We start from the raw sequence: 18,237 nt of genomic DNA on the forward strand, positions 1-18,237 counted from the left end.
GTTAGTTTCCGGAGCGCAACTCAAAAACCGTTAAATACTTTCTCACAAAACTTTGCATGTCTACCAGGCACATACTGAACTGGTGCCTTTTGCTATTTAGGAATTTTTTATTATTATTTTTTTACGTTTCCATGGCAACAAGTTGGATTTAAGTTTTCATATAGGGTGGGTTAACTTATGGTCAGACCTCCGTATTCAGACAGACAATAGTTGAATATTTATGAGGACAGCTTTCTTTGTTGACATGTTTGATTGTTGACTGGCTATCTGGTCAGACCTCCGTATTCAGACAGACTATAGTGGAATATTTATGAGGACAGCTTTCTTTGTTGACATGTTTGATTGTTGACTGGCTATCTGGTCAGACCTCCGTATTCAGACAGACAATAGTGGAATATTTATGAGGACAGCTTTCTTTGTTGACATGTTTGACTGTTGACTGGCTATCTGGTCAGACCTCTGTATTCAGACAGACAATAGTGGAATATTTATGAGGACAGCTTTCTTTGTTGACATGTTTGACTGTTGACTGGCTTTCTGGTCAGACCTCCGTATTCAGACAGACAATAGTGGAATATTTATGAGGACAGCTTTCTTTGTTGACATGTTTGACTGTTGACTGGCTATCTGGTCAGACCTCCGTATTCAGACAGAAAATAGTGGAATATTTATGAGGACAGCTTTCTTTGTTGACATGTTTGACTGTTGACTGGCTTTCTGGTCAGACCTCCGTATTCAGACAGACAATAGTGGAATATTTATGAGGACAGCTTTCTTTGTTGACATGTTTGACTGTTGACTGGCTTTCTGGTCAGACCTCCGTATTCAGACAGACAATAGTGGAATATTTATGAGGACAGCTTTCTTTGTTGACATGTTTGACTGTTGACTGGCTATCTGGTCAGACCTCCGTATTCAGACAGACAATAGTGGAATATTTATGAGGACAGCTTTCTTTGTTGACATGTTTGACTGTTGACTGGCTTTCTGGTCAGACCTCCGTATTCAGACAGACAATAGTGGAATATTTATGAGGACAGCTTTCTTTGTTGACATGTTTGACTGTTGACTGGCTTTCTGGTCAGACCTCCGTATTCAGACAGACAATAGTGGAATATTTATGAGGACAGCTTTCTTTGTTGACATGTTTGACTGTTGACTGGCTATCTGGTCAGACCTCCGTATTCAGACAGACAATAGTGGAATATTTATGAGGACAGCTTTCTTTGTTGACATGTTTGACTGTTGACTGGCTATCTGGTCAGACCTCCGTATTCAGACAGACAATAGTGGAATATTTATGAGGACAGCTTTCTTTGTTGACATGTTTGACTGTTGACTGGCTATCTGGTCAGACCTCTGTATTCAGACAGACAATAGTGGAATATTTATGAGGACTGCTTTCTTTGTTGACATGTTTGACTGTTGACCACATCCAGGTGAGCTCCAATGAAATGGAATTGTTCCACATTTACAACAGTAAGCTAGGATATCTGTGGGATATAGGAATTGTATAATCAGGTCTTTGTTCAATACAATTTTACCTATTCATGTAACTTCATGACAGAGAATCTCTTTTTTTCATGGTAGTCCAACACATGAAATTATTATTTTATTGATATTAATTGTAGATATTGTTCAAATGGTTGAGGTAGGTGCACTGATAGGAGAGATGCACATTGAGAAGCTGTTCACAGGTTTTAAGTTGCTCCTGCAGTAATTGTGCCCAGTTTTCAATACCTGATATACTGCAGGTAGTAGGAAGACCCATTCAGTTGATGGTAAGTGTTGGCTCCAGTCCAGGAAAAGCTGGATGCATGTATTATTACTTCAGTTACATCTTTGTCTTACATTCTGAATGATAACAAACTTCAGTTGTCATGATTAAAATTTATTTATCTATTCTCAGTTCTGATTATCATTGAAAAATTGTAGATTTCCACAACACAGAAAATTTAGGTCTGTCTACACATCCTAATAGCCATCATATAGCTGGATTTATGCTGGGTGTGGCATTAAACAACAAACAAACAAAGAAAACATCCTAACACTAGATATCTGGGATGAGTACATGTACTGGCTATTGGTAAATGAGAAGACATGGGCATGCATGCTGGAACACAGTCACAATATGAACTCAGGCAGGATGGTTGTTGGCAACTCAGGCTATAATCGTTATTTATTCAATTATTTATCTGGTCAGAGTTATCCTTTGCTTTGAATTTGAATTTTTACAGAGTTATGGCCCTTGCTTCATGCTTTTCAACTTCGTGCCTAATGCATGAAATTGGAACAACTGTTCTCAGAAACTACTGAAGTTACATGACTGAAAGTTTGGATGCTTATCTAAGAGATACATGTCAAGACTGAGTTAAAAAATTGGTCCCATAAATTATTTTTTTACAGAGTTACGATAAAGCGACCCAAGTGCCTATCTCTTCTTAAGGATTTATAGGACTCCTTTTTTTCATAGATTATATTCACAACTATGTGAATGTTTCATCTTACAGATGAACAGTTAGTCTCATTAGCTGATGAAATATTAATATTTCTTGTTCTCTTCTATAATTCAGCTGGAGCCTTATTTGGCTTACTGTATTTGTTCTATATAGTGTACTCAAACTGCCTTGTGATGCCAAATAAGAAGAGCTGGGGCCTTCCAAATCTGATGACTGCATTACTGTACTGTGTGGCAAATTAACAATTCAGTCCTGTCTCAGGATTGCAAAAGATTGGGTAGGGTTAAGAAGGTAATGCATTGAAAATGATAATAGTCCTAAAACAGATATGTTTACCAGGTCAGTTCTAATTTTGTTGTTAAGGCTGTTTAGATAAATAAGAAGAGAAATCTGAAATTACTGATTTTAAGAAAACTGCGGTCTGTTCAATGGAATTTACTTATCATGTGGCAAAATTACCATTGATCATGATACAATATTGTTAGCATTTGTTTTGTCTGATGACTTTTAAGTAAGTAACAAATTGCTATAATGATGAATATTATTATTGTCGTTGTTGATCTTATTGTTTTACTGTCATTAAGTAATTAGGTTCCTTAATTGACTCAAAACAACAAAATATCAAGTTGCAACATGTATGATAGGAGGTCGGTTTGTTGTTTCATGGATGTATGCTACCTGTGGTTGGGAGAACATGCACATCCTGAAATAGCATGCTGTCAACAAGGAGCATTAATACCTTCGTACAGTTGTCATGTAATACATTGTAACACAATTGAGTTTCTACCCCAGTCTAATTGGTTGAAAAACATTAAGTGGGATTCAAAGCCCTGAGATCTTCAGCATTTTTTACAGTGCGTGATTAGTATTTTGTGAATATGTCAATATGCCCATATTTCCTTTGTCACAAAATTGGAAAATGTATTCAGCATGGAAATATGAATATCATGTTTATCATACATTTTGTTTATAAATATTTGACAGAAAAGCAGACATTGTATTCCAGAGAGACTTGCCTGTCTTACAAAAGTTGGAGCTACAGGAATTACCAAAATTTTACACTGTTAAAACATAATAAACATTGTGTTTTCAGATTTGCTGTTCTTATTCAGTGCACTGGCATCTGACAAATCTGGAAACAAAAGTTTATCTCCTAAATATAATTGCTTCATTATAGGATATATTAACAACTTCCAAACACTAAAAAAAGGTAAAGTGGTCTGTACAGACTGCAGCAGTGAATTAAACTTATTTTACTGCTTGTACATTAGGCTAAAAAAAAATATAGTCTTGGTTCTCAGGCACCAGCCGCATCATCATAAAGTTCACTGCCAGTTTCATTTTTATTTCCATTTTTAAAAAAAATATAAAAAAGTCCAAAGGTTGTCAAATACTGTATTACTTATCAAGGAATACATTTATGTAGGGAGGCCCTTTCCCAGGTTGATTGTACACAATTGTTTATCTGGTTACACAACAAATTTTTTAATTTGAAGTTTACACAATATACAGCTTTTCCATTGGACGAGAGGTCGGTCACATGACCCGAAATTGACGACACAATTTGACGTTCATATGTTTTTCACAAGACCGTGTTCTTGAAATGACGTAAACACTGGCGGACAACTGCCACATTCCTGGGGGAACCCCTGGGAATTCCATAGCACAAATAAATACAGAAGCATTGTTTCTCATCATTTAGACCTAATATCTTGAACTTAACATTTTAGCATACATTGGGATAACTCAGAGTTCGACTGCATGTCTGATCAAAGGTATCTTTGCTACAACCCATCCTAGAGAACAAAACGAAGAAAAGCACATTCAAACTACCATCGTAGTAACTCGATTCGTGTCTAAACTACAGTGAAAGTCTACAGCCATATATGAATCTACCTTAGTATCTATTTGACACATCTTTATAATCACCTTTCAGTGATTGGCCAATTGATCAGTGATGACTAAGACTTGTAATAGCCACAGGTTCATTAAACAATTCGGAAATCTTTCCCATCACATTTATCGTGTCAGCCAATCTCATTAAAATCAGATCTTAATTCTCACTATCGCTAAACAAAGATCTGAGGACATCCCATTACGGATCACATCAGAAAGACCTTTCATCCGACCAATCAAGCGTGGTTTACCAGATCATGAAAGTGATTTCTAATCATGCAACCTCGAAAATGTTAACACGGGGTATTCCAAAAGACAGTTATCGCCCATTAGACTGATTCCGTCAAAATTATCTTCTGTATCTTGCTTCTGTGGGATAAACATTTGAACGCAGGTGTTGCACAGTAATTGGGAAGCACTGCCATACAATTGCAACCATATATTTGACATTCTGGAATGTTTGTTTGTTCAGTTTTCAAAATTTTAATCGAGAACTTTGTCAACATATTTTTCAAGCATAGTCTGAAATGAAAGTCGCAAGGTTGAAACGAGTGCCATAAAGCTTGAGAAGGCTGCTTTCTCATTGGCAAGCTCCAACGTTCATACAGTTTGGCCCTCACTCTTATGAAGGTTCATACTCCAGTAAACTTACACAAAGTGAAAGTTAATTCTTAACACAACTGTTTATATGGTAACATACTTGTTTGAACACCCCCACCCACTATATTTTAATCAAACATTGCCTGAGAACCAATTCTTTTATTCTTTAAGCCTTATTGTAATAACCACTATTGTCAAAAACAAGTCATACAAAAAAACAATTTACCACAAACAGTGGTTCATAATAGATAGTTGATAACAAGGAGGGTATGTGTTGAAACAAGCCGAGGGGGACATTCAACAAGAAGACATATAAGATGGGTTTATATAACAGTTGTCAAAGAGATATCATAGAGAATCACACAAGTTTATATGATTCATTTTGGCTGCAGACTAAAGATTAAACAGTGAAACCTTGGTGATCAAATTTTTGTTTTTAATCTAAATTGTCCAGTTAAGATACACAAAAGTAAACAGTGGATAAACATGGTATGTCATCTGGCCTGACTGGTGCCCTTCTAAAAACGTGGTATGTCATCTATAGTCTGGAAGGTAATTTAAGGTACCAACGTTTACTACAATATCTGAAAAACTATTGGACCTACTCCAGTCAGAGTTGGTATGAGATTATTAAACAGTCATACATAACTGGATATTACATTTAAAGACAATCGGTGCATGAATAAAAATTCTGTCTATTTAGCTATCACTTTATTTCATCAACAACCAGACCTGTTCGTCACGGGTGGAACAAGCATTCATTGTAACAGCCATCTGCATAATACTACCCCTGTGTCACAGGGCCATATGACACAGTTGAACCAATCAACTCAACTCGAAAAAGGGTGCACGGGAATCACACACGCATGAATACAGTGTTAGCGTTGGGCGTCTCAACGTGCTTGATTCCCGTGCACCCTTTTGAGTTGAGTTGATTGGTTCAACTGTGTCATATGGCCCCGTGACGAACAGGTCTGGTTGTTGATGAAATATTATAATCTCATACCAGCTTTGACTGAAGTAGGTCCGATAGTTTTTCAGATATTGTAGTAAATGTTGGTACCTTAAATTGCCTTCCAGACTATAGTGTCCTTTTTAAGACTAGTCATGGACATTTATGCTATTTCCATATACAAAGTGTAATTGAAGAAAGGTTAACAGGCGATACTATGAATATATTTTAGGATACAACAGTATAAAAAGTTTTGCATTTCTGGCTATGCTGTAGTGACACTTTCTGATAAACGAATGATATCACATGGCCAGCAAGAAACAAGAATAGGGTGAACCACAAGGAAAGCAATAACAAGTACTGTGTGTCAGTAATCACATTCAGCCTTACTGGTAATGAATGATGAACAATATCTATGCATATGTATAGATGTCAACTTTCTAACTGAGAAGTAACAAACATGGACCATTATTTTGTGCAAACTGATATGAGATACATTAAATGTAAAACTGGTCAGAAATGTATAGAAAGAATCAACTGTATATCTTCTAAAAAATGTCGTTGACAAGAACATGTATGTACAATATTATGTTTCAACAAACAATGAGGGAAACATGGAGTAGCAAGCCTAAACCTTATCCTAGATACTAAGAACATGCATGTATGATTAATATACCACTAGATGTGTGCTACAAGCCCCAGGCCCTGCAGGACTAAACACTCAACCCTACAGTCATGTACAACTTGATGACATTTCACAAGAAATAATCAATTTAGTGAAATAAGAATTATGTAGTTTGAAACAATCTTTCCAATTCATTCCACAGCCACATTAAGAATGAAACAATCCTGTGTACATTTAAGCATTTGTAAGTTGTTTGAAGATTATATATGTTTCTTCAGGAAAGTTACACACAAATAGCTGCAACAGCAGAGGTTTATAGTTTCACAACCAGCAGAATAAGTGTGCTACCTATCCAGATAAATACTAGTATATTTTCTACTGTGGATGAGGGAGTATCTTTGTTTAGGAATTCAACTGAATTGGAGCTAAATACCCCAAATATGAAAACAGCGGAAGAGGTGAAGCTCTACACTTGTGTGTTGAGACTAAAGACTTGAGGCTTCAGATATCTCACCATGTTGGAGGTACATGGAACTTCCCCTTAAGCAGATGCATGGATTTACCCCAAACAGTGATATGTGTTAGTTTTCAATGCTTTTTTCATATTTACATTGAAGAGATCTATCATACTTTCCAAGGCAATGTTACACTCTCTCTTTTGTTGCGTGAAAGGGAGACAATGCTCTGGGGCCAATTTCAAATCAAGTCTTTATCTTGTAGTTAGTGTCATGTGTGAAACTGGGACTTTGTGTTTGGGGCAATTGTAGTGTCATGTGTGAAACTGGAACATTGTGTTTGTGACAATAATTGTGCCATGTGTGAAACTGGAACATTGTGTTTGGGGCAATTGTAGTGCCATGTGTGAAACTGGGACATTGTGTTTGTGTTAATAGTAGTGCCATGTGGGAAACTGGAACATTGTGTTTGGGGCAATTGTAGTGCCATGTGTGGAACTGGAACATTGTGTTTGGGGCAATTGTAGTGCCATGTGGGAAACTGGGACATTGTGTTTATGGTAATAGTAGTGCCATGTGTGAAACTGGAACATTGTGTTTGGGGCAATTGTAGTGCCATGTGGGGAAACTGGGACATTGTGTTTGTGTTAATAGTAGTGCCATGTGTGACACTGGGACATTGTGTTTGTGTTAATAGTAGTGCCATGTGTGAAACTGGGACATTGTGTTTATGGTAATAGTAGTGCCATGTGTGGAACTGGAACATTGTGTTTGGGGCAATTGTAGTGCCATGTGTGAAACTGGGACATTGTGTTTATGGTAATAGTAGTGCCATGTGTGAAACTGGAACATTGTGTTTGGGGCAGTTGTAGTGCCATGTGTGAAACTGGAACATTGTGTTTGGGGCAATTGTAGTGCCATGTGGGAAACTGGGACATTGTGTTTGTGTTAATAGTAGTGCCATGTGTGAAACTGGAACATTGTGTTTGGGGCAATTGTAGTGCCATGTGGGAAAACTGGGACATTGTGTTTGTGTTAATAGTAGTGCCATGTGTGACACTGGGACATTGTGTTTGTGTTAATAGTAGTGCCATGTGTGAAACTGGGACATTGTGTTTATGGTAATAGTAGTGCCATGTGTGAAACTGGGACATTGTGTTTATGGTAATAGTAGTGCCATGTGTGACACTGGGACATTGTGTTTATGATAATAGTAGTGCCATAAGTGAAACTGGGACATTGTGTTTGTGTTAATAGTAGTGTCATGTGTTAAACTGGGACATTGTGTTTGTGGCAATGATTGTGCCATGTGTGAAACTGGGACATTGTGTTTATGGTAATAGTAGTGCCATGTGTGAACTGAGACTTTGTGTTTATGGTAATAGTAGTGCCATGTGTGAAACTGAGACTTTGTGTTTGGGGCAATTGTAGTGCCATGTGTGAAACTGGAACATTGTGTTTGGGACAATTGTAGTGCCATGTGTGAAACTGGGACATTGTGTTTGGGGCAATTGTAGTGCCATGTGGGGAACTGTGACATTGTGTTTGTGGCAATGATAGTGCCACATGTGAAACTGGGACATTGTGTTTGGGGCAATAATTGTGCCATGTGGGACACTGGGACATTGTGTTTGTGTTAATAGTAGTGCCATGTGTGAAACTGGTAAATTGGGTTTGGGGCAGTTGTAGTGCCTTGTGTGAAACTGAGACTTTGTGTTTGGGGCAATTGTAGTGCCATGTGTGAAACTGGGACATTGTGTTTGGGGCAATAATAGTGCCACATGTGAAACTGGGACATTGTGTTTGTGGCTGTAATTGTGCCATGTGTGACACTTGGACATTGTGTTTGTGGCAATGATTGTGCCATGTGTGACACTGGGATATTGTGTTTGTGTTAATAGTAGTGGCATGTGTGAAACTGGGAAATTGTGTTTATGGTAATAGTAGTGTCATGTTTGAAACTGGGACATTGTGTTTGTGTTAATAATAGTGTCATGTTTGAAACTGGGACATTGTGTTTATGGTAATAGTAGTGCCATGTGTGAAACTTGGACATTGTGTTTATGGTAATAGTAGTGTCATGTGTGAAACTGGGACATTGTGTTTATGGTAATAATTGTGCCATGTGTGAAACTGGGACATTGTGTTTTTGGTAATAGTAGTGCCATGTGTGAAACTGGGACATTGTGTTTGTGTTAATAATAGTGTCATGTGTGAAACTGGGACATTGTGTTTTTGGTAATAGTAGTGTCATGTGCGAAACTGGGACATTGTGTTTGTGTTAATAATAGTGTCATGTTTGAAACTGGGACATTGTGTTTATGGTAATAGTAGTGCCATGTGTGAAACTTGGACATTGTGTTTATGGTAATAGTAGTGTCATGTGTGAAACTGGGACATTGTGTTTATGGTAATAATTGTGCCATGTGTGAAACTGGGACATTGTGTTTTTGGTAATAGTAGTGCCATGTGTGAAACTGGGACATTGTGTTTGTGTTAATAATAGTGTCATGTGTGAAACTGGGACATTGTGTTTTTGGTAATAGTAGTGTCATGTGCGAAACTGGGACATTGTGTTTTTGGTAATAGTAGTGTCATGTGCGAAACTGGGACATTGTGTTTTTGGTAATAGTAGTGCCATAAGTGAAACTGGGACATTGTGTTTTTGGTAATAGTAGTGCCATGTGTGGAACTGGGACATTGTGTTTATGGTAATAGTAGTGCCATGTGTGAAACTGGGACATTGTGTTTATGGTAATAGTAGTGCCATGTGTGAAACTGGGACATTGTGTTTATGATAATAGTAGTGCCATGTATGAAACTGGGACATTGTATTTTTGGTAATAGTAGTGCCATGTGTGAAACTGGGACATTGTGTTTTTGGTAATAGTAGTGCCATAAGTGAAACTGGGACATTGTGTTTTTGGTAATAGTAGTGCCATGTGTGGAACTGGGACATTGTGTTTATGATAATAGTAGTGCCATGTGTGAAACTGGGACATTGTGTTTGTGTTAATAATAGTGTCATGTGTGAAACTGGGACATTGTGTTTTTGGTAATAGTAGTGCCATGTGTGAAACTGGGACATTGTGTTAAGGGTAATTTGGGTAATGATTGTCTGCCAGATGAAAGTTGAGTTAGAAAACTAACAGTGGATTATAAACAACTTGAATAAACTTTGCTGGCATTGTCATTTTGTCCAGGCCTACCCCCTTTGCTTAAAGATAGGTAAGAAAGTAAATAAGCCAAAGGTGTTGCATTAAAAGAAGTAATTGGTGAGTAAAGGACTGCTCTGTTTGGGGTAATTGTTTAGGTTAGGTTAGCAATGACATAAATAGTTCCAAAGATAATGTACATATAAGGAAGTGACTACCTATGGATTCTATCAAGAAAATATGTGCACAGTTGCTATAGTATAGTGATCTTTATTATGGATAAGGCTGTCCTTGTCGTTATCGGGAGCACGCCTGTAGACAGTAAATGTACAAGAAACATGTCCATGATGAAATATGATGGATGAGAATGTGACAATGATCCTTAGGTTTCTAATGACTAATATGTAGAAGCACACTTCCTGTAGTCAAGCAATGCTTTGTCTAGTAGATACATAGTTTTGTAATAATCATTTGTATGTATAAAGTGGGATCAATTAAAATTAAATTACATTACAAATTGAATCTGGTCAGAAGTCACATTGATTCTCAAGAAAAATTCAAAAACAAATCCCTATCCATGATCTATGCATGGATATCATAAACTGACATTTAAGACAAGGCTCTGTTCTGCATCTGCTCAGGCCACTCTGATCACAACATATGACAACATTGAGTAAAGGTTTCAAGCTTGTTGTGCAATTGTGTATGTGTGTGTATCCACACACTGTAGTACAAGTGGAGCAAGGAGTCCTGAGATATTTTCAATAATGGCATTGTTCTTTTGCCAGTCAACAGAGGCAGAGTTGTTCTCACAGAAAATATCCAACACGTTTTGCAAGGTCTAGCCTAGCTGTTATCTGCATGCTTCAACATGTCATTGTACAGCAGAGCACTTGTACAGGAGGGTATATTGTTATGTACCCTTGTCAGGTCTCATACCTTTGGTAAGTTGTACCACTTTAGTTTGGCTTTGTGAATATGTCCATCTCATCTCCTTCCCAAGTGGAGACACAAGGGGATGTACTGTTTTAGCTTGGAAATTCCACATCATAAAAAGGTTTCAGAAACTGCTTTTCTTCATTCTGACTCCTGACTTCCAGAAACATTTTCTACCATCATGTATAGAAAGGTTGCTGTGTTGACAGCTGTTGTCATCTGTTCAGTAACTGAATATTTCAGGTTTGTTTTTTTAATCTATAGCTGCTCTATGCTTTTCCCACAGCGAGTCCCAGTTCCTGAATCGCAAGAGTACAATGTACTGAACTGTCCCACAAGTGTTCATGGCATGCTTCTCAGTGTTATGCACAGAACTGTCAGGGCACCCTGAGATATGCCTTTGTACTTTATTGCTACAATACATTCAGAAAAGTATGAAATTTGTATTTGTTATAAGATAAATGCAGAGTTTAAAAGATGAATGTGAAAGATATATATTGTAGCTAGGATACAAAAGTTTTTCTAATCCTTTACATATTGTGTTACAGTATGACACTATAACCTATTGTAGGATACAAAAGTGCTTCTAGTTCTTTACATATTGTGTTACAGTATGACACTATAACCTATTGTAGAATACAAAAGTGTTTCTAGTTCTTTACATATTGTGTAACAGTATGACACTATAACCAATTGTAGGATACAAAAGCATTTCTAGTTCTTTACATATTGTGTTACAGTATGACACTATACCCTATTGTAGGATACAAAAGCATTTCTAGTTCTTTACATATTGTGTTACAGTATGACACTATAGCCAATTGTAGGATACAAAAGTGTTTCTAGTTCTTTACATATTGTGTTACAGTATGACACTATAACCTATTGTAGAATACAAAAGTGTTTCTAGTTCTTTACATATTGTGTTACAGTATGACACTATAACCTATTGTAGAATACAAAAGTGTTTCTAGTTCTTTACATATTGTGTTACAGTATGACACTATAACCTATTGTAGGATACTTAAGTGTTTTTAGTTCTTTACATATTGTGTTACAGTAGTATTATTAACCTTATAACCTATTGTAGGATACAAAAGTGTTTCTAGTTCTTTACATATTGTGTTACAATAGTAGTATTACTCTTATAACCTATTGTAGGATACAAAAGTGTTTCTAGTTCTTTACATATTGTGTTACAATAGTAGTATTACTCTTATAACCTATTGTAGGATACAAAAGTGTTTCTAGTTCTTTACATATTGTGTTACAGTAGTATTATTACTCTTATAACCTATTGTAGGAATAATCTGACATGAACATATTATTCCTGACTGGAATGAAAGGCCTTTGTACAAGTGTGTGATTCTTGCTGTTGTTTGCCACAGTGTCATCCTCTTATATTCCAGAAGAAGGATGGAAGAAACATTACGACCAGAGTCGAGACCTGTGCATCCATGGCCGTACGTGCCGAATTCGGCCACTCTGCACGGGTACAGTTGCTATATTGATCTGAAAATACAAACATTCAAATTTTAATTTGATCATTTCACTGATATGACAAAGAATATATATATGTATAGAAAAATGGGAGGACACCCTACCTTCTGTGTATGGACAACCTTCACCAGTTACATGAGGAGTACAGGAGAAGAAGGAGAAGAATTGTTTATTCCAGTGTCATGTGCTACATCTATGTTCATCATAAGTCATTTCATACTCATAATTTTAAAAAATACCAGCACCCAGCCAATTTGGCTAATGAAACGCTTTTAAAACAGATACATCGTAGTTAAAGTAAAGTTGAATAACGATAGCACATGTGTACAAAGTACACCCCAATTTATAAAATACATCCATGCCATGCCATGCCATGCCATGCCATGCCACAATGCATAATAATATGGTATAATACACCATACCATATACATGACATTTCTTCTGTTTGCATGCTTTTATAATGTCATACAAGTTTCACACATACACACACACACACACACACACACACACACACACTGTCCGCATTATTGTGGCAATTACAAATGTTTACAGATGTGTCAAATAGATACTAAGGGTAAATTCAGAGATTGTCACTGTCGTCGGTCACTGTCAGTCTAGACACAGATCGAGTTCATTGTTGGATGTGATGCATCATAGCGAGGATATTCATCAACAGGCATGGAGTTAAACTCTGACTTTTCCCAGTATATGCTGAGTATAGGATCTAAATGCTTATGTATTTATTTACATATGCTTATGAACGTCATAACATGACCAACCTCTCATCAGACGGAAAAGTTATATGTTGTCTAAACTTTACATTATTGTCTCCAACACTTGCTCTCAGATGTCTGACCCCGAGTTTAAACATGGCCATCACACTGACCATATTTAGAACCCCTTTAATGGCTATTTTAATCACCGCCTGTTTTCAAACTGGATTGCAATTTGACACAGGTTTAATTAAATTTTTGGTGATATTTTTTTATTTATTTTTTTACCTTGATTCAACCTTTGCAGCAAAATAGTTGGCGTTACTACACTGCATATGCTGTAATTGCCAATAAACCCCACTGCACAATTTTATCAAATTATCTTCATATATTGGAGGTGCAATGGCAAATGGTAGGTTTTTTCATATGGTTGCTATGGCAATCAAATTTAACTGTCTCTCAGTGGAGGTCCATGCACAATTTCACCATCCTATACTCATTTAAAATGGGAGAAAATAGCCATACAAGTTCAAGCGGGCACAAACTGTCCACAGACATTGGGCCAGCACCTTTGCCAATTTATCAAGTTAGTTACCTCTTGACTGATCAAATCAAAAACAGCTATTACTCAGGCCATTGGAGCAAGGGCTAGGGACCAACAGCACTTCAAAGAGGGGTCTGTTTCTTGAGACGGACTACTTACATGACCATGTGACCCCCAGTGACCCTAACACTGACCTTTGCACTCTCAAATATTTTTTCCTCTTTTCCTCTCAATCTGCTTGATTGATGAAGCTGAAATTGGGCATGCAGATTGATTGTTAGTGAGATATCTTATCTTGTCTAAATCAGTGTTATTTCTTCATTGGTAGCTTCTTTTGTTTTAATATTTCAAAATGATAAATCATATATTAACCTGACTCATAGTAATTACTTATCTCATCTCATTTCAGGAAGTTAGTGGAAATCTCCTGTGCAGGAGAACATAGAAAACATCTCTGTCAAACTCATAGTTAATCGCAACTGTATTTGGGCTGTTGAGGCCGTTTGTATGTTAGTGAAAAACAGTTGAACGTGATCGGGGTCCAAATGGACACAGAAATGGAAAAGAACGAGTACCGAGCAGTCATGAAGTATTTGACTTTAGAGAAAAGTACTCCCCAAGAAATTCATGACCACATGTCACAAGTGTATGGGGATATTCCACTGTTAGATGTTGGGCAGCTATGTTTAATGCTGGGAGAATATGCCTTGATGAACCTAGGTCTGGACGTCCCTCAACTTCCATCAATGAAGATTCAATCAAGGAGATAGAAAAACTTATACTGTCAGATAGACATATTACCATTGCTGAACTTGAGGAAGACACAGGGTAAGCCATGGATCCAATGAAACTTTTATTCATGAACATTTACAGATGAATAAGATATCTGATCTTTGGGTGCCAAAGTTTCTAAATTCTGATCCAGAGGAAAAAAGAATTGACATCGCCAGGGAGAAAATTTAGAGCTAATTGAGAAGGATTTCGTCAAATTCAAAAAAAGATTTCTAACGGGTTATGAAACATGGGTCTACCACTATGATCCCGAATCCATACATCATTCCATGGAATGGCACTATTCCACTTCTCCGGCACCAAATAAATTGAAGTCTTCAAGACCAGTGAAGAAAGTTATGGCTATTGTATGCTGGGATACAAAGTGTGTGATCCTTGTTGATTACTTAGAAAGTCAAAAGACGATCAGTACCTACTATGCTGATTTCTTCATTGCCTGAGAGATTCTATCAAAGGTGGCTTCAGAAAACTTCTTCCTGACTGCAATTGAAAAGCTTCACTATCAATATGAGAAGTGTATTGAAAAGCAGGAAGGTTATGATGGAACTTTTTGACGAGTCCTTGTATTCATCGGTTATTTTTTTTCATTTTTTGCCTACATCTTTTCATATTTTTGGACTTAAAAGTACACACTTTTTCTGTCATAATCTGCCATATGCCAGAATCCATATGAAATTATTACAAGAGCACTATCGTTCAGCCAACATTGAACCTACATCGATAACAAATTAACAATTGATTAGACACTCAAGAGTCGTCATTCATTGACAATCAAGACAGGATAAGACATTAACTGGGTCATTCATCGAAAGTTCACCACTACAATGGGAAGAGTTTCGTCGAATGTTGACAATTTTCAGTTATTTAGATGCTTGCTTAGATCTACCTGCAACTGCACCAGCCACACCACACATTCAACAACAAAAATAACTACATATTCACCATTATGCTTCAGAAGTTTCCTGTCTACCATACAGTTTACACTGGATTGTCAGTGTGTGGAGATTGAACCTCGTCTCAATGCAAGATTCCTTGTTCCTGCGCAGGGTTTTTTATAGATTTCTCTGACTGTTAACAAACCCAACTATCCTGGAAATAGGTCAGACTGACCTAATGCAAGCCATGCTGTACACTCTTACAGATTGGTTTGCATGATTACAAAATTTGCTTCAAACAAAATGGCGGCACCCAGTCAAGACAATCTTTTTGCTAGTCAAGATTTATATTGTATTAGAAAGGGTCTTACCTCATGAAGTGCATCAGATCACTTGAGCACTTTGTTTAAGAACATGAAAACATTTGGAAAATATCTGTTGATGCCCAGTTGATGGTACACATGCTTTGCAAATTCTGTAGGAGACCGAAATCTGCATGTTGAAATCCACGTTGTTTACGAACCAGACGTCTAGTTCATTACACGATTTTGATTTGACTATGCATAGACTAGTTGGCCCAGCCAAATTGTAACTCTGGAATTCCAGCCTATTTCAGCAAGGGTGGAAACTGGATTTTATAGTCAGTTAACAGCCTTGCCTTGGGGAAATGAGCTTTTCATCGTTGCCTTAATACAAGAAACACTTACACGACATCCCCTCTTCACCAGAACTACATGTCAACATAGCGAGGATCAACCCTGGAGGACAAGTCATCCCTCACTTATTGATGATCAGGAGTTGTTGAATATAGACACATAGATGCAACATACGGTCCCAGTGATCTTTAACGTTCCTTCAAGGCACAGTTTCCTGGTAACTTCTGCATGGTCTCGATCACCCTACTTTGTATAACCATTGAGACCACAGAATTATATATCCAGCCGTGATCTACCAGATACCAGTACAGCTTTGACTTTGATTCCGTTACATCGTTGCCTCGACATTCAGACATTCAGTTGGGGAGCGCACTTTATAGGTGGATATATTTGTAACACACAGATAGCAACCTTTGTCTCACTATTTCCAGACCCTCAGGCTTGGACCAACTATGAGATACTTCATGCATATGCGTTCCCTCCACCAGCATTGTTATCTCTGAACAGGTCAAATTTTCTTCTACATTCAAAACAGGTTCATTCAAGACCGGGGCTCTTCGAGCTTACACACATGGAACATATCACAAACAGCCTCACAAAACAAGGATTTCCATCAGAGCAGCTGAGGCAGTTTCCCAAGCTCATCATAGATCAAAAAGGAATTTATATGATAACAAATGGAAGAGTTCTGACCAGTTTGTGAAATCCAAATGTTTACAGGAGCTATAGCTACTTCTCCACAAGTAGCAGATATCTTGTGTCATTCAAGAACCATAAAAAATCTCAAACAATTTACTCTGGGCACTTACCTTGCAGTGATTAGTTCCGTTCTGACTATGTCTAATGGAATAAAACACAAAAAGTTCCCGAACTAAAAACCCTATTGAGATGTTAGACTTGAACGTCAACAGACAAAGTTTGGAGCCCCAGTTTGTGACCTAAGCATAGTGCTACAACATCTTACATGTGATGCGTACGAACCTCTTCAACAAGCGGATTTTTTAAAATCCTTTATCTTCTAACACTAGCCACGGCGGCCAGAATGTCTTGAGGTATATGCAGTTGACTTTTGTCATACCAGATTGACATCAATGATCATGCATTGGCCCACCTCATGTTAAGAGGGACTTCATCAGCTGCCTGAACAGCCTGAAAGACATTCTCCCAGCATTCTCCTCCATCGCAGGAGAGGAATTTATGGATTTATCTACAAAAACCAGAATCGCGAAGACGAGGATTTATAGAGACACTATATTTCTTTATCGAGAAATGCTTCATGAGAATTTTCCTGAACAACCATCTCCTTCTGGATGAGAGCAGTCCTACTCAGCAGGGCAGCAGGTTTGGACCCTCAGTCAGCATCCAACCCACATAGAGTCAGAGCTACTCCACTCTAGCCCTACAAATCCGTGACGATTATTGATGGTTGTTTCTGAAGATTGGACACTGTCTTCGTGAACCATTATCTAGGAGATTTCTCCATAGATGTCACCAGCAGATAGACTAAGAGATTACATTCACCCACAATCACATAGACGTGTTGATGTCATGTTACTGGTCCATAACCAATGAGAGTCCAGGCCCCCCGTTATACTTCGTAATTCAGCACATGAGTGATGATGATTGTGTTTAGTTTATGCTCTTCTCTTATGATGACAATTGTTTAAGGCAAACAAGATTAATCTTATGTAAGCCTTAGCAAATCCACAAAATCTTCAAGATGTACTTCTTTTTTCACAAAAAGAAGGTGGTACCCCAATAGACAGAAGAAGATTACAACTCAAGAATTTCAACCACATTCCCATGGGGTTTAGAACAGGTCAAAACTATGACACATAAAGATGGAACTCACCACTTACTATGATATTCAAGCCATTAGTGTGAGTTAGGATAAGGTATTTATACTTATCCTGACTCATACGCGAGAGCACCCTCCCATCCATCCGCGCTCTTCACTGATATGTTTCAGTCTGTGAAGTAGGAAAAAAGGAGAGAGTGACGGGTTACCGGCCTTGGTCACCTGGCTCGGGTGCTCCTTCACATATGAAGGGTGCATTTGGGGAGATGTTTTCTCTGTTC

The 18,237-nt window shown here is 37.6% G+C and overlaps 1 protein-coding gene across 1 annotated transcript in view; it reads left to right on the plus strand.

The window, feature by feature from the left end:
- LOC139447195 (uncharacterized) overlaps positions 1-18,237 on the plus strand; it is a 467,168-nt gene that overhangs the window by 429,191 nt on the left and 19,740 nt on the right. Inside the window, exon 30 of the mRNA XM_071228411.1 lies at positions 12,488-12,571. Within this exon, the coding sequence (XP_071084512.1) occupies positions 12,488-12,571 (84 nt within the window). The remainder of the gene's footprint in view (positions 1-12,487; positions 12,572-18,237) is intronic.

The sequence above is a fragment of the Haliotis cracherodii genome, unplaced genomic scaffold (assembly GCF_022045235.1).
Source record: "Haliotis cracherodii isolate W230 unplaced genomic scaffold, xgHalCrac1.p SCAF_7, whole genome shotgun sequence".
Lineage (NCBI taxonomy): Eukaryota > Metazoa > Mollusca > Gastropoda > Lepetellida > Haliotidae > Haliotis > Haliotis cracherodii.